The sequence below is a fragment of the Mugil cephalus genome, chromosome 16 (assembly GCF_022458985.1).
Source record: "Mugil cephalus isolate CIBA_MC_2020 chromosome 16, CIBA_Mcephalus_1.1, whole genome shotgun sequence".
Lineage (NCBI taxonomy): Eukaryota > Metazoa > Chordata > Actinopteri > Mugiliformes > Mugilidae > Mugil > Mugil cephalus.
The window spans coordinates 4,519,556-4,542,779 of NC_061785.1; the positions used below are offsets into that span (position 1 = coordinate 4,519,556).

General features: G+C 42.9%; 2 protein-coding genes across 3 annotated transcripts in view; one reads left to right on the plus strand and one right to left on the minus strand.

Annotated features, from left to right (window-relative positions):
* The window catches only part of afap1l2 (actin filament associated protein 1-like 2), a 47,252-nt gene that overhangs the window by 18,779 nt on the left and 5,249 nt on the right, over positions 1-23,224 (plus strand). Inside the window, exons 3-12 of one of the 2 annotated variants that reach the window (XM_047608937.1) lie at positions 4,234-4,299; positions 7,584-7,675; positions 15,042-15,159; positions 15,651-15,734; positions 16,085-16,296; positions 19,315-19,494; positions 19,584-19,664; positions 19,760-19,844; positions 19,933-20,037; positions 20,541-20,752. In XM_047608937.1, the coding sequence (XP_047464893.1) occupies positions 4,234-4,299; positions 7,584-7,675; positions 15,042-15,159; positions 15,651-15,734; positions 16,085-16,296; positions 19,315-19,494; positions 19,584-19,664; positions 19,760-19,844; positions 19,933-20,037; positions 20,541-20,752 (1,235 nt within the window). The remainder of the gene's footprint in view (positions 1-4,233; positions 4,300-7,583; positions 7,676-15,041; positions 15,160-15,650; positions 15,735-16,084; positions 16,297-19,314; positions 19,495-19,583; positions 19,665-19,759; positions 19,845-19,932; positions 20,038-20,540; positions 20,753-23,224) is intronic. The other variant, XM_047608938.1, reaches the window with a different exon arrangement.
* On the minus strand, positions 7,701-11,724 carry LOC125022341 (kelch repeat and BTB domain-containing protein 13). The gene has a single exon (XM_047608940.1). It carries the CDS (start codon positions 9,991-9,993, stop codon positions 8,473-8,475), a length of 1,521 nt encoding a protein of 506 aa, XP_047464896.1. The 5' UTR covers positions 9,994-11,724; the 3' UTR covers positions 7,701-8,472.

Genomic DNA, 23,224 nt, shown 5'->3' on the forward strand with positions numbered 1-23,224 from the left:
TGTCACTGTATATAAATATGGACGACACGCAGCCACTTCCTCCCACTGGACAAACTGATGCCAGAATTTCAGGGATATGGACGGTGCCATCTTGAGAGTTTGGAGCCAGAGTCTGAACAGTACTGTCTGAGAGCGGACCCACCCACATTTCCACATTTAGTTACAGTGAGTCTTGTGACCTATATTTCAACCTCCAGCCACCAGGGGGAGCTCTTCTTGCTTCGGATTCATTTTGGAGCAGTTGCCCCGTCGTCTATCTTTTATGTTCATTATCCATCAGCTCCCATTTAACCCTAACGACCAGAAACTAACCCTAACGACCAGAAACTAACCTTAATCCTAACGACCAGAAACTAACCTTAACCCTAATGACCAAAAATTTTCCCTAATGACCAGAAACTAAGCTTAACCCTAATGACCAGAAACTAACCTTAACCCTAATGACCAAAAATTTTCCCTAACGACCAGAAACTAACCTTAACCCTAACGACCAGAAACTAACCTTAACCCTAATAACCAAAAATTTTCCCTAACGACCAGAAACTAAGCTTAACCCTAACGACCAGAAACTAACCTTAACCCTAATAACCAAAAATTTTCCCTAACGACCAGAAACTAAGCTTAACCCTAATGACCAGAAACTAACCTTAACCCTAATGACCAAAAATTTTCCCTAACGACCAGAAACTAACCTTAACCCTAATAACCAAAAATTTTCCCTAACGACCAGAAACTAAGCTTAACCCTAATGACACCAAGAAAACCTAATAACCTTAACCCTAATGACCAAAAATTTTCCCTAACGACCAGAAACTAACCTTAACCCTAATAACCAAAAATTTTCCCTAACGACCAGAAACTAAGCTTAACCCTAATGACCAGAAACTAACCTTAACCCTAATGACCAAAAATTTTCCCTAACGACCAGAAACTAACCTTAACCCTAATGACCAAAAATTTTCCCTAACGACCAGAAACTAAGCTTAACCCTAATGAATAGAAACTAACCCTAAGGACCAGAAACTTACCCTAATGACAGAAACCAACCCAAAGGACCGGAAACTGGTTGTTAACAGAAACAAGCCCCTGACTGATAATTAGTCATTAGAGTACAATTCATAGGGAAAGAGGACCAGGACAAACAGTCCAGGTATCTAACTGTTAATGGGCACTAGTTACACCAAATTATGGTTGTTAACAGAAACTGGTTAAACAAGTTTATGATGGGTCAGTCCAGCCCAGTCTGCTTTTTTAAAATACTTTTTTTTATTTTTTTTTGGATATACCATGACCTGGTTGACTGAGAACCTTCACAGACGATCTTATAATATAGAAATGCCCCTAAATATAAACTAGGATATAACTGTTTGGACATGTACAAATCGGTGCTGCTCGTTGTGGAAGGTCAAATATGCCAGAAACACAACAAAAGGAAAAAAGACGAACCCACAATCTACGATTATGATTCACATCACCACTTCTCCGCCTTTCCGATCCAAATTCCTCCCGATCGGCTCGATTGAGGCGGTCACATCAGACATTTTTTTTCTGATTGGGATTATTAGTGGCGATGTAGCGTCTGTGTAAACTCGCCCACTGTCTGTGATGCCTTTCATAGGCAGACATAAACATTTCCTCACCTCAAATCTATCTTTCGTTTTACGACGCTGTGTTTTTTTTACGATGTTTTGGTAGAAGGTTAACCACAAATGTTTAGTTTAATCCAAAAAATGGTCAGACTGACTTCCTTTTATGCAAAGCACCTTATGTAACATGTGGTCATCCACTGGGTTTCCCACACTTCAACGGCTTTGTCCTGTCTGCAGTTTGGCCTCAGAGAGGCTATCAAGCAGTCTGCTCTGGTATTATTCTGCTATTCTAAACTCTCCGTGACCACCATGTAATAATTATGCTCCTGCAAGCTCCCATTTACAATTATATTTGGAGGATTTTATCCCACGGCGGCTAAAAAATACACATTGTGGCGGCTGAATTAAATATTTTTTTGGCGTTCCTAACTCAAACTGCAGGAGGCTGATGGTTTTTTATATATATATATATTTTTTTATATTGTGGGCCTATTTGCAGTTATTACAAGCAAGCAGAAACAAAGTGCCTCCTGCTTCCTAAAGTGATTGATAGCCTGTTATTATAATCTTGTCCAACAGCTAAAGATGAGTTTATTTTTCTTGCTCATTGGCTTTGACACTGAACATGAAAATGGCACGACCGCCGGTGGGCTGTTGTGATTTATGTCCTGTGTGAGCCCCAGCCCCTCGTGCACGATCAAACGGGCATGACTAATGATGCTCCCCATAAAATGAGTTTAATGAGGACCATTTTTTAAGATTGAAAAATCTCAATCCCTCTTCTTGTCTTCGACAGAAAAGCTCTCTCTCACACAGCTTCACAAACACACAGGCAGCAGTCAGGCTTTTCCATGTTCAGGTCCTGGACTCGTCTCTCCCTACTTCCTCTTCTGGCTCCAAGCTGTATCATTTTTCCGAAGCTGCATTTATCCTCCGGGGACGCTCACTTCCTCTGAGCAGCAGTTTATAAATAGTGTTTCGACTCTGTTCCCCCGAAAAATCTGTTTTCACTGTACAGGCAAAACATCATTTTATTCCGCCGCTGTTTGGTTTCCACCTCATCGTATCTATTTCAAAGGCAGAGCGCTCCTCCGGGGTATCAGCCAAGGTTGTTTGATTTCCTCCCAGGGTACGATCTTAGTCAGCTAAAATATTTAATTCACTGAAGCGAGCTCCTTTCGAAGAAAACTGCGAGCTGCAGCTCCGGGAAACAAATTCCCATAACAGGTTACAGTGACCGGCCACGCCGCAACCTCAGAGTTTATTGTTCGAGACAAAGACTTTCATTCGGACTGTTTATGTGGCAATGTTATGGCCATATTCTCACCAGCTTGTAATTACTCCACTATGTTCGGAGTGACAGCAGAGCAAACACACTGCGTTTCTCACTGAACCCACTTCAGCGGCGGTGCATGTCAAGAGGTTTCATCATCTCCCCTTCTTGCCTAAACAATACTGTCGTTCATTGTCCTGACCTGCAGATATTTACATTTGAGTGCAAAGAGAGTTCGGCCTCTAATCGTCTAATCGTCTTCTAACCCCGAGAAACTGCAGCTCCAAAATGAATGCAGAAGTATTTATCGCAGGTATTTTAGTCTTGGTTCTGGTTCTAACGTAAACTATGAAACGTGGGACTGAATGAGCCATTTGATCTTCAGGAGTTCAAAGGCAGGAGTGGTACTGGGCTCTATCTGTGCAGGCGAGGCGTCCTCTGACTAATGTCCGACGAATGCTCACCACGGTGAGAGTGGGTGTCAATAATGGTCCCATCTGTTTGCACAATGGACCACTTGTTTTTGCCGAAGTTCCCCTTGAATCCTGGACTTTTGACAAGCACGAAGACAGTTTGTTTGGCACTAAGGTGGATTTTCCCCCGTCCGGAACAAGGAGGCCAAAATATTCTTTTCCCCCCCTACGCTGAAGATGCTCCAACTCCTAAAAGGCTTCAAGAGGTGAAGTCGAGTGTTTAGTTCTTAACTAAACACACGGACCGTATTCAGAACAATGTTATCAATGTTTCACACGGACTTTTCCAACGGGAAACCGAAATGATTGGTCTCAAACGGACTCCACCGAAAAGAGGAGCGATTTCACCACACAGAGCACAGGAGTTGTCAGTCTTCCGCTGTGTCACGTTGTTGTTTTAACACATTGTTTCACACCTGAACTGAGGTGTCAACCCACCAAAGGCACAACAGCTCTCCATCAATCCAACGGATGGAGGCTGAGGTTGACGAGCTGATGAATCAAAAGGAACGAGCGGGGAGGTTGAACGAAAAGAAGCGACGATTCATTATTCTGAAAGCAGAGCGCGAAAATAAACTAAAATACAGGAGTCGGGGTTCGAAAGAAACTGGAAAGCAAATGTTTCCAGATAATCCCCGGTAATTAATCTTCCAGGTTTTACGAGCTAAAATGATTATAAATGTGCACGGTCGAAAGAAAAGACTGCAAAACGCGGAGCCTTCGCTTCACAGTCCCCCTGCTCTTTTTCCGTTATGAGATTACAGACCGAACGCTGCAGCTGTTCCACACGATACCAATAATGTTTGTGCTAAAACGTGCACTGCTTATCGTGTTTGTTTGTGTTGAAGCACACCGCATCTCAGCTGTTAACCACCTTTTTTTCTGTGTCTGCTCGCAGGTGGTGATGAGGAGTACATCTACATGAACAAAGTCCTTGTTACCGGGAAGGGAAAAGATGACAAAGGTGTGGATTTTTATTTATTTTAAAGTCCCTGTCTGGTTTGAGGATGAATATAACAGCGTAAAGAAATATAATTAGACCTGTTGCATATTTTAATATTTATAGCGAGGCTAGTGGTTTTATAGCATAGTTAAATAGTCAGTCCATGACCTTGATTAAATATCTCATCATATGAACTCACTGATCAGGCACAACATTATGACCACTGACAGGAGGAGTCGATACAGTTAAACCATCTTGTGACAGTTCATGTTCATGTTCGTGTGAGAAACTCTTGGAGCTCGTATTCATTTGTGTGGATGCTACTTACGACACCTTCCGTAACAATGACACTGGCTTGATAGCAGCAGGATGCAGCCTGACACAGATACACACAAAAACACTTTAGGAACAACTAAAAAAAAAACAGCCTAACCTGTTAACCTGGCCTCCAAATTCACTAGATCACAAACTGATTAAGTATCTGTGAGATGATCTACTATAGAGGCCTCTCCACTAATGTGTTTCCAGACACCACAGGACCCTCAGAAGGCCTGTGTCTATTCTCTGAAGAGTTACAACCGTTTTAGAGTCACAAGACAATATAAGGAAGGTGGTCATAATGTTATGCCTGATGCAAGCCTAATTCTTCATCAAATAAATGCAAAGTTAATGATGTTACCCTCAACTTCACTTTAATGTTTAGTGCAAATTAATATGGATTAGACAATGTAAACATGATCAATGTTATTCCTCCTTAAGCATTTAGCTCAAAACACAACCTGTGCAAAGGTGCATCTACTTCACCTTTAGCATCACAGTCAACAAACACACATCTAAATGTGGAGCTCTGCCGATCTGTAGCAACACCCACAAACCCGCTGCCCGAGTCCTGTCCTGACAACTGCAACTTCACATCTAAATGGCTTGAACTTTGAAACGCATTATCGTCCTCCAAGTGGGCTCGAATGATGCATACTTGTGTTGTGTTAATACATTCCACGCTCAATTGACCCTCAAGTGGATAGCAGACACGATAAGCTGTTGCGAGCAGTGGCCCCCTCAGCCTCCCCTCCTCTCGCCCACCACTTCCTGCATGTTTCTTCGTAACGCCTCACCGTGTGTGACTGACCTATTTTGTTTGGATGGTGATAAAGACTGTGGTTTGGGTGAACGCTAGGCGCTAGGCACAACACACACACACACACACACACACACGACAAGTTTGCAGCAGAAAAAACACACAAAAAAGGCCCCGATGGAAAGTGGGGGCAGAGAAGTGACAAATTGAGGTTCTTTTGGAGGAGATGAACATTTTAGCTTTTATTTGCTTCTCATAAAAAAAAAAAAAAAAAACACAGGCAGTTCTCTCGGCTAGCTCAGTGCTGCTACATGCTCATTTTGTGGGGGAATTGTTTTTGCTGCAGTTCAGTTCAGTGTGTTCCCCATCCTGGTGATAACACAAAACAAAAAAAAGTGCACACTGTAGCTGGAAATCTTGTTTAGTGTCGTCATGATTTCCACAGGGAACATTTAAGGAGAAATTAAGAGAAAGTTTGCATCATAAAATGCATTAACACAAGCTACTTCTATTTGGATTTTGTTGTATTGTTTTTGTCCTATATATAGTCATATATTATATTAGATTCTTTAGGTATCGTTGATAAAAAAAAAAAAGATGTATACTACTCTAATATATGTTAAATGTTAAGCTACAGCTAAGCTACATTAGGTTAGTCACATTAGTTTAGCATAGCTGAAAGATTTTTATGCTATAGTTAAGTTACTATAGCCTAGTGTCATTAGCCTAGCCTATCAGAAGGATTGTTATGCTATGGCTGAGTTCCACTAGCCTAGTGTCATTAGCCTAGCCTAGCAGGAGGATTGTTATGCTATGCTGTTTCCAAGTTGCAAAGAGGAGGGAAAGGAACAGGAAGTGGTCAAAACTCCACCAACTTTTGCACCTAACACACTTGGATCAACATTGTAAGGCCAACTTTTTTCTACATGCTAGCTAACAATACGACTATTCAAAGGCAACTGACCTATGTTGTACTATGTCCAGACTAAGCTCTAAACTACAATGACCAGATTTCTGAAATGCTGGGACATTTACAGCTTGGAGATAATAGACACAGGGACAAATACGATTTAATTCATCTTGACATATTTATTCATATTTAAACATAATTAAACTGCTATGTCTGTAACGTCAATAGCAGCGCAACCGACTACTGTAATAACTACTGCTCTTATCTGCAGGAAACATTTTTTTTCTCTCATTCATAAAACGCTAAAATCTGGGACATTTTCGGGGTCAGCTTTAGCTTTATGGATGACCAGACGTGCAGAAATCTGACACGTCTGATCATCTTAATCTAACCACCAACAATTAGCAGCCTATAATGATTTTTACAGAACACAGAACAGGATTATTTTCTATAATTATTAGCCACATTGATTCTGTAAATCAGTTGAGAGCACACAGACTTGCTGCTATTACCTGGCTCTGGAAATCATACGTCATACGTCAATCATACTGCTAAGCTAACCAAAGCTAAAGTTGTTTTGCACACTGACAAAATTATGAGCAGTGGACATTGTACCTTAGTGGAGAGAACACCTGACTTCATGTGCAACAATACCAACCTTACATAAACTTTTGGGTATTCGTCATTGGTGCAACAAGCCACACAACAATTATTTTGCGAAGCATTTTCAGTTTAAACTGGTTCCTGGATAGAAATGTTCACACTGTTGCTGTCTGCACAGTGCACAACAACCAAAAGGGGATGTGGTGACGAGAGTCTGCTCTGGATGACGTATTCCCGGGCTGATCTAAAGTTGGAAAGCACATTTTTCCACTCTTTCTGCTAAGCTAAGCTAACACGTACTAACCATAGTTTCATAATTGCACATCTAAGTTTTGACAAGAAGGCCAATAATTATTTGAGCAGTCATTTCCTACCAAAAAAAAACTTGGACCCGCGAAAACAAACAATATGTTTTTTTACAGTCTGCAAGTTTACTGCTGTCATACAAATGCTTCCCAGTGATTTGGGTTATGTGGTCACGGTAATTTAGCAATAAATGTGCTGTACTCACGGTGATGGCCGGGGACCAGGAAGTATTTGCAGACACAAGAACATGAAAGTGGAAATAATGCTTTTGCTTCAACGCGAATGATGGACCAATTCCTGTAATTTATTTCCAAATCCTACATGTTTGTCTCATAGTCAATATATGTGCAAGAGCTGAGCTTCCTGTTCCTGCTGCTGTCCTCCAACTCTTTGCTTTTTATGATCTAGGTGACAGATCAGATGCTCTGGTCAATGGAAAAGCAGCAAAACATGTCCCCGTCCCACAGAAGAGCCTCCCTGACCTGCCGCCCCCGAGGACGGTAAGTGATTACCAGCTCCTTTCCATCACAGAGCATTAACGTGCAAAACGGTTTGGCTTAGCGACGCGCAGCTTTTTTTTTTTAAGCCTCTGCAACTCTGGTGGGAATGTTAACAGCATAATTGACCCCAGTAGGACTCCTGAATTCAATAAAGTGCTTGGAAATATTCAGTATGCAAAAGGAGCCTTGAGAGAAATTCCAACTCGACATGGAATGGGAATCAATTTGGTGTTGTGTTATAACTTTAGTATTAAATTTTTATATGAAAACAAATGCAGTCTGCGGCCATGCTAGCCAGAAACATTTCCCACAACCCTCAGAGTCACGAGTCGGGAGTGTGAAAATCTCCCACAGAAATAGGTATTTAACAACGGGCCGAGCTGCAACACCGGAGATCGCTCAGGGAGTGTGTGTCTGTGTGTGTGTGTGTGTGTGCGAGAGCCGTGGTGTGTGTTTTATGTTCACTGGGAGACTGGCGGCTCCTGAACTGGCCCAGTGTGACTTCAGGAAAGACGTCGAGAACGAGAGGTTTAGCACATCCCGTCAGCGCCTTTGAACTTTACACACACTTACACATGCTCACGCCGAACGCACAGTGGCCTCCCCTAGTATAAACTACAGTAGCAGCTGTTGCTAATCAGACCAAATGCTTCGTGTCAGCACGTGTGCGTGTGTGTGTGTGTGCGCGCAACTGAAACGAAGAGCATTCTTGTTCGTGTTTTTCTTTTTTAATTCTAAGAAGAAGGAAGAAAAAAATAAAAGAAGCATCACATTGTTTTCCAGCTGTGCAGTTAATTTCACAGGTGCGCTATAGCTTCTGCAAATCCCTCAGATGTGTCTGGCAAAGACATTTCTTCGTCCTCCTTCCCCTCTGCCTCCAGTTGAGGTATAACTGGTCCCGTCGTGGGAAGCCTGAGTAAACACGTCCACAGCGAACCGCTCTTTGGAAACCCCTTCATCTGCCTGCGGGGCTTCCATCCATCTCCGGAGATGCTGTACTCGAGAGTTAACATGTGCTTCACGGTGAACGCGGAGTCCCCCCGGATCATCGCAGTGAACAGCGCCCCCTTGCTGTTGATGTAGTGCCCGGGCAAGGCTGTCCATTGGCCCGTTGTGATGTTGTAGCAGTCCATCAGGCAGCGCAGGAAGTCGTCACACGGCCCGTTGCGCATCACGTACAAATTGTCCCTGTGGGCTACCATGCAGTGACCATAGCTTTGAGGTCGGATCATTGTGGTGGTGAGCCTCCACTCGTCTCTCGCTGGTATGTATTCATAGATGTCTGTGGTGTCCGGTGGTTTCCAGAAGCAAACAAACATTCTTCGCCGCGCGACAGCGCACGCTGCAGATGCTACAGGTCTCGGTGCGTGTCGGATGAATTTCCACTCTCCCCTCGCAGCGTCGTAGCTCTCTGCCGTGGAGATCGTCCTTTTCTGGAACTCTCCACCGACGGCGTAGAGTCGGCCCTCGTGCCCGAGCAAGGTGAAGTCGTATCTCGGTTGCTGCGGTCCTGGGAGCATAGTCCAAACCCCCGTGTCGGGGTTGTAGCAGAAGCTACTGTCCACCGTGTCTTTGCCATAACCGTAAACTCCTCCGACAATGTACAGTCGGTTGTCGAGCACCGCAACGCCGGCCATGGAGGTGCTGCAAAGAGTCGGGAGGTTTGTCAGGTGCTTCCACTCTCCTTCCATTTCGTCAAGGTAGCAAACAATCCTAAAGGAGTCATGCAGCAGCTCCATTGACGGCGAATGGGTGCCTATAGCGATGTAAGTGGTAGGAGATAAGGTTTGAGAGTAACGCAGCAGCTCTTCAGGGATCGTACTTTCCGCAGCTTCCTTGAGGTCGCCGAAAGCGTCGCGAAGAAAGAGCGCCGCGCTGTGAAACAACGCGTGCACACCGTAGATGGCGGCGGCGTGGTACAGCAGGAGGCAGTTGTCCGAGTCGACGATGTCGCAGAGGTGCTCACTCAAACGCGCGACCTGCAGGAAAGCGGCGCACTCGACGGCCTCCACGAGCTCGTCCGGGTCGCCGACGGCGGGGAACTCGCCCCTGCAGACGGCGAGGGCGACGAGGAAACCCCTCGCGCGCACTCCTCCTCGCAGGTGGATCTCGTCCAGCCGGCTCTCCTTCATCCCAGAGCGAAAGAGGGCGCGGAAATAGTCGCTGTACCTGTCGAGGAACGCCCGCTCCACGGGGAAGCAGCTCCCTTCCACCCTCACCCTCACGCAGCCCGCCTGCGACTCCCCGTCCTCCGGATCAGGGGTCGCATTCCCGGCTCGAATGTCCCGGTGGATTCCCAGGCCTTCAGGCACTTCCATGATCTCTCAAACCGGGATCTCTATTCTCCCTAAAACAGCATCTCACGTGGTCGGTCAGTGTGTGACTCGAGTGCAGATTAGCCATTTTTTCCCCCCGGAGTAAATAAAGGTTTGCGCTTAGCTCCGCTGCCACTTGTCTGCACGGTCTGAAAATAGAACCGGGCTATAGATAGCAGCTGTGCCACTCGCAAGCGTCAGGCAGGAAAAGGAAAACGGCCGACATGCACTGTAAGCGGTAATGTGGCTGCAGGCAACTGGTTATTATCGCCACCGCGGTATGACTGGCTAGCGCGAGCGGTGACTAAATTATTCACGATCGTCCCTTTAAATCTTATATATACGGCTCTTAAATTAAATTTCATGCACATAGATTTTCTTTCTTTATTTATTTTAAGTCGTGAAAGTTTAGGGGAAATCAAGAGGAGGTGAAAGTGTTTCCAAGAAGACAAAAATAATGGATTAATTGGAGCATATGCACAGTCTGTCATGGGATTTTTTCGAGAAACGTTTTGAGAAAAAAAAAACTACTGTGCAACAAGTTATAAGGAGCCAGAAATGGGTCAGAGATTTCTCCTGAATCTCGCAACTTGGATATTTTTTTTTTTTTTTATCACTACTTTCTCCTGCGCTCTGAGCTCCCAGCAGGCTTTCAGATACAGTGTGCATGTGTTTTTTTTTTTTTTTTTTGGAGCCGGATTCTTGGCATGGGAACCAGGGATTTTCCATGTTCCTCTGACTTTTCGTTTTTTGGTCTCTTTTTCCCACTCTTTACTCAAAGCCCCCCCACACACCCCTCCTCCTCCCTCGCTTTGTTATTTATGCTCCGACTCCTCGGCCCATTCCTCCTCGGCAGCGTTTCTTTGGAGAGAGTGAGAAGTGAAAGGAAAGGGCTGAAGTGACCATTAAAGAGCTGGAGGGGTTTGCGAGGTCCTCTGGGAGAACAAAAAAAAAAGAAAAACACACACCTGGCGTGTCCTTGGTTTCTCCGAGGTTCTCCTCCGTAGAACTCCTCTTCAGCCGTGGCCCGTGAACAACAAGCAGATTTTGTTTTTTTGTTTTTTGTTTTTTTTGGGGGGGGATACGAAAGAAATGGAATGAAGAAAAGATAGAGATAACAGTCGTGGATGGGCGGTCTGAGGGGTTGCTGCTGCTCTGGAATGCCTGGCCTTTTTGTTTTAATTAACAACAGATGCCTTAACTGCTGTTATTTTCACCACGGAGCAGTTTATGCTGTTGGGCCTTGTCGTGTATATTTGCATTGAAGTTCCTGACAGCTTCTGTGCCCCCCCACCCCCCTCCCTCTGTAACGGCATCCTCTGGTATAGTCGGGTCAGGGCTTCATCCTAAAGCAAGATAATGACCCAAAACTTTAGTCCAAGCTCTACCCCAACACAAAAAACAAGATGGAAAGCTTGAAAACATGGAGTGGACCATGGCCCAGCCTTTAAACTTTAATCCCATGGAGCTGGACACAAGAGTGAAAGTAAAGCACCCAACAAGTGACACACATTTCTGGGAAGGAGTCTCTGAAAAATGTCTGATTTCCATTTCCTGACACAAGCATGTTTACGTGTTAAATCAGCCAAAGATGGTAACTGTGACGAGTCCAAAGGTTAGAAAATGGGACATTAAACTGCATATATTTCAGAAATATTGGAGTGTTTTAAAACCTGGTGCCAGTCAATCGCTACTTGCTGCACAGTGAACCTAGAATTTGCCAAAATACTTGTTAGAGTTATATATACATCGATCAGCCATAGCATTATGACCACTGACAGGAGAAGAACATTCATTCATGTGGATGGAATCCCAAGGGAGACTACACTATATTAGGAAGGTGGTCATAATGTTATGCCAGAAGTAATCTGTGACATGTCCCAGATAAACGACCTCAGGGGTGAGCAGGGAGGGAGTTCCTCATCTGACCCAGTGCACCAGAAAGCAACATGTCTGCCTTCGGTGTAGAGAGTCTGTGTATATATGTGTATATATAATACATATATGTGTGAGAATGGAAAAGAGTGGGGCGTGGGGGCTGCATTTGTGTGTGGGCCGCCCACTGGCTTTCCTGAAATCAATCAGCAGTCTGGCTTCACTTCTGTCTTCCCCTCTCATCTCTTGTGTGGTAACGTCTGCCTGTCTGCCCGACGCTTGAACGCTCAGCTCGAGGCGAAAGTAAAACAAGCCGCAAAACATCTAAAATACATTTTCGCGGAGACGTCTGTCACTGCGAGAGGTTCTTTATTTTCGGGGGGTAAGTTGTAAATCTCGAGGAATTCGTCTGAAAGCTCAGCAGTAACTTCAAACCCAATTAGTCAGATTTAAATTCTAAAACGGTGGAATACATTTTACAGTATAAAGTCTTTTTTTTTTTTTTAATAGTGTCTATTGATTCGGCTTTTTTTTCTGACGATAATTAAAAACACATTACATCATTTGGCAGCATGAGACAACAGGGAGATTCTGAAGAAGGTGAGAAAACTGACTGTAAAGACAAAGTCATTGTTATTTTTTTGCAGACGGATGAATTGCTTTATTCTTTGGAATTGCAACATTGGAGATGAAACACGTTTTCTGTTGAAAAAGCAAAAGGAAAAAACAGTGACAAAGTGTCAGCTGTGCAGCAGGCTGTTTATTCATACTCACGTCAGGTTCTCGCTTTCTGACTCATCCTCCGGCAGAAACTTGCCACTAGCTGGAATTTAATCATCAAAAAAAAAAAGAAAAAAAAAGAAAACAATCTCCTCGACCTGTGACCACAAGCCTGGAGCTATCAGGAATCTGTGGTGATGTCAGATGTGGACGTTTAGTCTCCTGCTGCTGCTCCGTGAAGATGAAATCCGCTGATTCCTTCTCTTATGGCGGTGGATGATGGAAGCTTGTCCCCGTTAGCGCTTAGAGGCTCGTTTCCGTTTTTCAGACCAAAGACCCCAAACTGAAGGAGAGATTAAACAGGGACCCACTATATGTTTTCTATATTAAACTCAGCCTAGTTCTATTTATACATTATTATTATAATTTTGCGTTCACTATTAAGCTATGCCGTCCTCATACGTGCTCTTACTTTGAAAAGGAAAACCCTTTTTCTTTATCAGTATTGAGAATGGATAAACAAAAGTTTCTTTTTTTTATTTTCTACTCCTAAAAATAGAAATAAAATCGTTAGGAGACAGAAATAAAAAAGCGGACGTTTTTTCATATTTTGCAACCGGAACTCGATACTCGTTGTATCAGGCAACAACTTAAAATAACTCTGTATAATCGGGGAATAGTTGGCTACTGGCTAACATTACTCTGACATGCGTGCAGAGATTTCTAGCCTTGTTTTGCCGTCGCAAAAACACATGAGAGTCAGTTTCCGATGACCCTTTAATCTGGGTTAAGGAAACCACAGGTAGGGGTAATGTGTTTGGGCGCTCTTACTTCGAAAACAGCAACTTCCTGTTGCAAAAACTGGCACTTTTTTGTTTTTATTTTTAAAGTTTTGTTTATCAATTCTAGACCCTGATAAAGAAAAATGCCTCGAATTTCAATTTTAATTCATGAATTTTAAAATGAAAATCAAATAACTGCTCATTTTTTTTTGTTGTTGTTGATTTTTAATGTCAACAACAACTTTTCTGAACTGAAAATCCACTGACCAAAACACACACTGACCTTTAACCTTAAGAAATCTAAATGTAAACCAGTGATAAGTCGATAAGTTTCACACAATAGAGCTTCAGATTTAACACTAAGAAAGACTGGCTCAGATTTTGCAAACTCAATGTTTCTGGTGTGGGGGTGTCACAGACAGACCCAGTGACTCTCAGTAAACAGGGAATTCCCACCATATCACCCTTCTAGTGAACTAACACATTTCCAGTAACACAGAACAGATGCTGTCATAATAAACTGGCGTCACGTCGCACACTCCCTCTGATGAGAAGTCGCGAGGCTTGCGGGTGCGATTAGCCACGACACGGAGGAAAACATCCACAGAGAGGAAAAGAAAAAGAAACATCGGTTACGCATTATCGAGCTGTTGATGAGTTTCAACAATGCAAACGTCAGCAAATGTCCCAGTGTGGTCCGAGTTAAGCAATTGTAGAAAATAAATACTTTAAAATGTGCAGTTTGATCGGTATCGTGGACTCGTTATTTCCAGGTGCATTCCAGAGCCACCACGCGTCACAATCAGCTGTAATCACAGGGAGTCACATCTGGCTGTCATGCACGTCTGGCACCATAAACATTCAAACATTCAAAACCGCAGCTTATCACCTCACACAAGCCCATAATTTCTACACATCACAGCCAAGTCAGGGCAGAAACAGTTCAGGGGAACTTTGAATTCACGTTCTCATTGATAAATAACTTTGAATGGATGAAATGACATGAACTTGGTGGGCGCTACACGTCTAAGTGACATTCACATGAATGAACACCAAATGTCATCGACTTGTCACGTCAGTGGTCGTAATGTTGTGGCTGGTATCGCAAAATGAGGGCATTAACCTCCGTACGCGTGGTTACAGTAAGTTTTAAGGTTTGTGGCAGCTTATTCTGCTTAATTTAAACCTGATGGCCTCATAACTAGATGCTAGTCGGTGTAAAAACATGGTAGCGAAACATGCAGACGATCACGTAACAAAAGAGCAAAAATGTACAAAACCTCATCAAATTTTACAGTTGAAAATTGTTTCGTATTTAATACGACATGCAAACGTAACAAATTTTATCAATAGTAACAAACTATAACTTCGCTAATTAGCAAGTCCTCGTTTGAGGCATTGGGAATTCATTATTTTCATCATTTCATTCATTAATTCTGTCTATTGCAATGTCAACAGTGTTATATTGTTGTTGCATATTGGTGACTTTATTTTTATATAAAGTGAAATAATCCTCATGTCCACATATGAGGACATTGTTTTTTCCCATATCTCCTTCCGGTTCAAAGATAATGTTCAGTTTTTATACCACTAATCCCAAATAAATTGATAAGAATTTTCAAATCTTCTTTGTTTTTGCTTCTTTAATAACTCTGTCCCGTGCTCCTCTTCCAGGGCGTGGTGGGTCGGGAGCCTTTCCCATTGCCCGCACTTCCCTGCCCTTCTCCAATCTGTGTAGACAATTCGGAAAGTTACTACGAGGAGGCTCAGCCCTACGAGGAAACTGTCTACGGTAAGACAACCTGGTTGAACGTGTGTCCTCGGCCCATCTCTAAAGCTACAACTCACCACTGTCAAACGATGGGATCACTTAGGACATCAGCTACAAGTTAAAATGAGCTGAAGAACGACAGGACGAACCTCTATGATAAGCTCCGCTCTGCTGCAATGATGTTGCACATCGTGCTGAAGCAAAGTAGTTCAACTATAACACATATCAACTTCCTGCTCTAAACTGGTTCAGACATCTCTTCTTAGCTACTGTTAAATATAGCGCAAATAATATTCTGCTCTGATTGGCCCATTGTTACATGTTGTCATTCACACAAACCTTATCACAAAAGTCAGCTGTAAAACTGCTTTTAACTATCAATAGCAGGTGGACTCAAATACCAGAAATAGCCGTCACGATAACATCAGAATAGGTTGTTTTTTAAAGGTGTTTTCTACTTTCTTCTTCTTCTTCTTCTTCTTCTTCTTCCTCTTTCCTTGGTTGTTGTGTAGACGCAGACTGTTTTGTCCTCCTCTCAGGGCCCGGGATGAGAGAGTACAGCTCTGACAGTGTGGTCTATGCCGTTATCACCGGGGGTACCTATAGGACTCTGTGTTTGTTGTCATGATTGTAAAATAAAACGTGCACGTTTTCACAGCGCTCACTGTCCAGCATGACCGAGGTCTTGTCCTGCAAGGATCTGTCATCAGCTTCCCTGTCATAATAATAACGCAGCCGCCATCCATCTCTGTGTCTGTACTGAAAATGTGTTTTAACCGCCTGGGTGTCGTGAGGAAATCCTCCTCCATTCAAGAAAAGGCCAAGAAACCAGACATTAACCTCATCTGCATCTTCAAACTCATCTTCTTTTTCTTTTTTTTTTTCATCCCTCGTAACCCAGACTACCTTCTAAGTGTTTGTTTTTTTTTTTTTTTTGATTTCTAAGATGATGGCGATGCCGTGAGCAGTTCGTACGAGTCGTACGACGAGGAGGAGGTGACCAGAGAGAAGTCGTCGTCGGCGCAGCACCAGTGGCCGTCGGCGGAGGCGTCCATAGAGCTGATGAAGGACGCACGCATCTGCGCCTTCCTGTGGAGGAAGAAGTGGCTCGGACAGTGGGCCAAACAGCTGTGTGTCATCAAAGACCATCGCCTGCTGGTGGGTGATAGGATAGGAAGTGATGTTCGATAGCTCCGATTTCCTTCATGATCCGATACCGAGTAAAATTCAGGCTGGTGTGCAACAATTTCATAGGGTTTGTTAATATTCTGCTTAATTTGTAGCGAGGATGATGAAAAGATGTAAATATGCTGCGGTTTTTGAACTGCAGAGAACCAAATACTGTCCCATCAACACGCACAATGTGAAGACACAGGACTTTAAAAAGTAGCTGTAACCATGTTCGTAGAGAAAATGACTGCAGGATCCTAGGTCATATGGACCTGAGGCCAAGATCGGCCCATCATAGGGTCCAATCTGGCCCGACGGGATGAATTTGCAAAGATGGAAAATTAATTTTTCTATAAAAGTAACTGCTATTTCTAACTCATCAAGTACTAGTAAGAGCTGCAAAAATAACACAACACTGAGAACCAGACATAAACCGAAACTGCACTTTTCTTTCCTTGAAATACTCAGGTTGTTCATTTTCTTTGCACTAAAACGAAGAGACAAACCTGGTGTTTTCTATAGCTCGTTATGCTGCTGTGTTAATGATATGGTGCGTGTGCCATCAAATTTAGGCATAATATAGATATAGATTGTGTATTTTGGTGAATGAGGAAGGAAATAGAGCTAAGCTAATCTCTTGGTGGTTGAAAGTCTTGGGCCTAACTTAACCCAACATCGGTGAATTGAGGTGGCCACTTGAAAACTCCATTGATGAGCCTCATACCTCCTCATACCTCCTACTGCCGTGGGCTAAGCTAGTTACAGTCCCCTCCAAAAGTATTGGAACAGCAAGGCAAGTTCCCTTGTGTTTATTGTTCACTGACGACATTTGAGTTTAAGATCTAAGGTGAGTATGAGATGTAAGCTTTTATTTCCTGGTATTTACATCTTGATGTGTTAAACAACTCTGGACATACCACCTCTTTGTTTGAATCCACACATTTTTCAAGTGAGCAAAACTATTGGAACATGTGACTGACAGGTGTCTCTTGACCAGGTGTTGCCTTTAAGGTTCATTGTTCAAACATTAAATAGCTCTGCATGACTAGTCTACTTTCTGGTCTGGGTTGAAACCTATAAAGTATGCATTTCTTGTTAAAGACGATAAACCAACATGAAGACCAGAGAGCTGTCTCTGGGAAAAAAAAAAAAAAAACATTTCCAAGCTGAGAAAAGAAAGAAAATCAATCAGAGCCATTGGACAAACATTGGGGCATAGCAAGCACAACAATTTGGAACGTCTTAAATAAAAAAGAAACAACTGGTGAACTGAGCAACAGACGTCGAACAGGTCGGCCAAAGACAACAACAGTAGTTGATGACTGAAATATTGTGAGAGCTGTAAAGGAAAACCCCAAATCATCAGTAAGTGACTCAGGGGTGAAGGAATCACAATCCACTGTTGGAAGAAGACCCCGAGAGCAGAAACATAGAGGCCATACCAAAAGATGCAAACCACTCATCAGTAGTAAGAATCTGAAGGCCAGATTGACACAGAAGTTCTGTAACATCTTATGGACTGATGAGAACAAGATTAATCTCTACCAAAGTGATGGAAAGAAAAGTGTGGAGAAAGAAAGGAAGCATACGAGCTCATCTGCGAAGCATGGTGGAGGTAATGTCATGGCTTTGGGCGTGATGGAACAGGCTCATTAGTATTTATTGATGATGTAACTGATGATGGTAACAGCAGAATGAATTACAAAGTGTACAGAAACATTTTGTCTGCCAATTTATGGAGAAATGCATCCAAACTAATCAGGAGGAATTTCATCACGCAGCAGGACAATGACCCAAAGCACACTGCCAACAAAACAAAGGACTTCATCAGGGGGAAAAAGGGGGAAGGTTTTAGACTGGACAAGTCAATCAGCTGATCTTAACCCAATTGGGCAACATTTCACCTCTTGAAGAGGAGACTGAAGTGAGAAACCCCCCGAAACAAACAACTAAAAGAAGCTGCGGTTAACGCCTAGATTGTTATCAGAAATGAACAATGCAAATGGGTCACAGGTGTGAGGTAGTCATTGCCCGCAAGGGTTATGCCACCAAATATTAAATGTTATTTACTTTAGGGATTATTTGTTCCATCACTTTTGCTCACCTAAAAGAGACCTGATTGAGAAGTGGCCTTCTGACTCTGATTAAATGTATATGCTGTATTTAAATTCCTCTTGTCCTGTAGAAAGCCACGTGAGGGTCAGGCTGAAATCATTAGATTAAACAAGACGTCCAATGAATGAATTATGAGTCATATTTCTATAAATTGTGGATAGTATGAGTGCGACAGCACAGCACGTGCTTTGGAAATGAATATAGTACGTTGGTATGGACAATGGTGTGGACTTCTTTAGATTTCTATTTATTTATTCTACAAGTAAAGCATTTTAACCTCCTGAGACCCAATTTTTTATTTAAGTATAAAACCTTAGAATCATCTTTGAACGGGAAGTAGTTTTTGTGGGGAAAAAAAAACTGTCTTCATATGTGGACACAGGGATTATTTCATTGTGTAATACAATAAAGTCACAGATGTGCAAGAAATGCATAAAAGTATTTCAGTCCCTGCACATTGCTGTGCAAAAACAAACAATGAAGTCCCAACGTCCTCAAATGAGTACTCTCTAATTTGCAACATTGAAGCTAACTGATAAAATATGTTAAATTTGTGCGTCACATGAAACTAGAAACGTTAAAAATCATAACTTTCAACCGTAAAACATGATGAGGTTTTGGACCTTGTCCACTTTCGCCCTGTGATCGGCTGTAGAATGAATCTATGACTCTTTGCTACCACCAGATTTCAGACAAAAGTGTCCACTTATGAGGACAACAGGTCTAAATGAAGTAGAATAAGCCACCACAAATCTAAAACTTAATGTCCCCTAATGAGGATGCAGGGTCTCAGGAGCACACTGTCCCACGGTGCACCACGGTCCATGCTGAACCAATTACCAGCCCTTGTTAAATCATTAAGTAAAGCCTATGTTTTCTTTGCCCTCTCAGTGCTACAAGAGCTCCAAGGAACAGACGCCTCTGCTGGATGTGAGTCTGCTGGGCTGCAGTGTGGTCTACAAAGAAAAGCAGATGAAGAGAAAAGAGCACAAGCTGAAGATTGTCCCGGTAGGAGGCGAGGCCATTGTGTTGGGCCTGCAAAGCAAAGAGCAGACTGAGCAGTGGCTGAAGGTGAGAAGTCCTCAACAGGTTTAGCTTTGACGAAACAATTCTTGTAAAAAAATTTTTTAATAATATGAAAATGGTCCTTTCTTGTCCAGGTTATTCAAGAGATCAGCCCCAAGCCTGTCGACAACTGTGACTCATCTCTGTCCGACTCCCCGAGATTTATTTGTACTAAGGTATACCTACTCTAAATATCAATCTGTTAATTTGCCTGCCTCATAAAGGTGATCAGACAGATAAAAAGGCTAATATTGGGTTTAATGACACGCAGGGCGAGCAGAGCGAAAGATGCTCGGTGGCTTCAGAGAGCGGCAGCAGCACAGACAGCCACGCCGAGACTCCAGAGCACAAAGATGGTGAGTCGCCCCTTGAGGTTTTTATTTACTGGTGAAGGCTGAAGTGTCATAAAAGAAAGGAAATCATGTCACAAAATCGCCTCCACAGTGAAGAAAAAATCCGGCGCGGCTTTGAAGTTCAGCAACCTCATGAACATCGGCAAGAAAAAACCCTCGGCACTAGAGAGCCCAGAGAAATGTGTCGACACCTCAGGTGAGACCTGCTTCACCTTTGAGTCCCTCAAGGCACAGATATCATAACAAATGTAGTCCCAATAACAAAAAGCAGTATACACCAATCAGCCATAATGATAAAGTAGTTTTCAGAATCGAAATGAATTTATTGATCCCTGCCTGCATTTATTTAATTGTTCCTGACCTGCAGAGATAGTGAGTTCAGAGAACCTTGGTTACATCTGTAACTACTGTTTCTTTCCACCATAATATCCTATTACCTAGATGGTCTCTGTTGCTACAGCTGCTTTCCTTTACTTCCTGCAAATTTGTGATTGCTTGTTGACATAAAATGTGATAAAATGCATCACTAACCACATTTAAAACTCACATATACTATGAAATACAGAGAAATGTTCCCACCTGAAAACTGTAAAACCACTCGTACAGTAAACACTCCCTGCTGTGTCTGTCTTCTCAAGCATTTACATAAACTGTGAGTTCACAAGAAGAGAAACCTCACGATTTTCGTTTTTCCTCCAGGTTACCTCAACGTGCTGGTCAACAGTCAGTGGCGTACCTGCTGGTGTCTCATAAAGAACGGCCAGCTGTGGTTTTACCAAGACAAGGGCAAGAACAAAGTGAGCCAGCCGGCCGTGAGCCTGGAGGGCTGCAGCGTGTCGCCCGACCCCAGCCCCGAGCACCTCTACTCCTTCAAGATCGACATGGACGGCACACAGCTGGCAACCCTCGAGGTACAAATCCGCTCTAGGTTATTGTGGAACATTGTGAAAAAAAAAGTTGGTCTAAAGGTTAAAAAGAAACTGGTCTTATAGAGTTTTGAGAAGACGTTGAGGTAAAAACCATCAGATACTTGATGAACTTTTTTCTGTACACTCTAAAAACTGCTGGGTTAAAAAATAACCAAACCTATATAACCAAGGGGGTTGATCAATGATGGGAACACTTGCTGGGTTATTTTGACCCAAGTGCTTGGGTTAACCCACCTAACCCAATGAATAAAAATAAAAATAACACATACACTGGGTTATCTCTTTTTTACTAAAATAAAGGCCGCTGCTAACTTTCATTTAACAGCACTTTCAATGGCAATTAAAAAAAATCCAAAACATGTAAATAAACTAAATAAAATATATTTAGTCCACTCCAGCGCTTTTACTGGTCATCATTTATCCATCGTTTTTGCTGAAATTATATGCAAAATGTAATATGATCACAAAGAGCAATTGTTATTGTTATGGTTAGCTACAGAACGTTAGCTTAATTTAGAGAGTAAACCGGTCGCTAATTTAACTTTGTTAATAAATGTCAAAGAATCAAAAAAAAAACATCAAACCCACTTGCATACCATGATTGTTTATGTATATCAGTCTTCAGTCTCCTTCTGTCCAGACAAAACTGGATTTAAACAATAAATGAGCGGGGAAATTAATCAACCAGGAGTTGGGTTAAATTAACTCAACCAGGTGTTCAGCTATAAACAAACCCCTTTCAACTCCATTGACCCAACGCAAAACAATCCAGCAATTTGTTTATAGTACCTCAAATATCCCAGAATCATGACCCAACATGAACAACACAGAAGTGTGTTTACAGAAACAACCCAGCCGTTATGGCATTTAGTGGCACATTTCCTATAAGAAATCAGAAACTGGGGCTGGATCCTTACCTACCACTGGGGGGAGTTGGGCCTATGAATGGTGCTTCAAAGCCATTGTCAGTGACTGTATTGTAAACTGATGGCAGATTATATCTCAGTCCAGCTCCTCTGTTTAGACAGGGGGTTTTCCAGTTTGACATAGATGTTTTGAGAGAGGAGTAACGGAAGCCATCTGTCTTCTCTGGCTAAGATTTGGATGTTGTTCTCTTCAAAGTAGTCCTTTTTCAGGTGTAAGTGGACCACTGAGATGTTCCTTGGTTAGTTTCCCCCCCAAGTTTCTGATGGGTTTTTACCCACAAAGTTTCATATTTAAACCTCAACTTTCCACCCCTCTTAGAAACAAAGAAGCTACTCGGATGAGCAGCGAAACGTCTTCAAGAAACAGTTGCTATTTTTAAACGCCCTTTGGATTACCATGACCTGGATCACTGGGAACCTTCACAGACAAACATGCCTTATGTCTGTTTTTGTCCGAGGTTTTCTCTTACCCTAACCACTGCTGAATAACTACATTTGCCACATGCGGACCCAAAGAAACTAACCAAAACCTAAAGTGAAAACCCCCAGTTGGGGTTAGAGGCACCTTTCGTTTGAGGGTACTGGTTGGTTATTAGCGCGGTGTTTAACCAAAGGTCACGGCAAATAGATCATGACGTGCGGTGTTCGTGCAGAGGTTTTCCTGTTCAGACTTCATGTTGTGAGATCTAAGAGCTAAACTCAGCCTCGCTGCGTTCCGAACCTCAACTTTGTATCGAAAGGAGAAAAGATGTGCAGCTGCCTTGCAGCTACTTGTCCTCATTTGAAACTGCTGACATCGGACACAGCCTGAGTAATATATGTACACACACAAGGGTGGTCTGCGCTGTGTGGAGGGTGTGGGTCTAGTGGGATTTCGGGGGGACTAATGCCTCACCCTTTTTCATTAGGTTTCCAGTACCGCCCAGCTGCAGCTCATATTTGGTCATAGGCAATGGAATTTGATGTTTAGACCCAAGGGCTCAGTTACTGGTTATGAGTTTTTAAAGATTCAACTTAAACTATTTTCATTCAGTGTAATAGTTACACCGATCAGGCATAACATTATGACCACTGACAGGAGAAGTAAATAACATTTTGTCCATTGACCATCTTGTGACAATCCAGTGTTCTGCTGGGAAACTTTTGGTTCTTAGACTAAGACCAGACCAGTCACCCCCACCCCACAGCTGTGACACTCCTTGATGGCAGCAGGATGCAGTCATGACATGGACACACACATACACACAAAAATGCTTTGGGAACAACTCAAAACAAAATATGAAGCACAGTACAAGGTGTTAACCTGGCCTCCTAGAATCTTCTAAATTAACCCAAAGGCTGTAAACATGGAACAGTTTTACGTGCACACGTCACACTGAATACTCGTCTGTCCTCAAAACCTTACCACATCACTGCTGATTCAGAGAATTCTGCCACGAGAACCAGTTTGCACGTCCTCAGCGGGTGAAGTGTCAGAGCTTAAACGACGAATAGATGTTTCAGATCTTAAAGGGGTTTCTGGGACGTT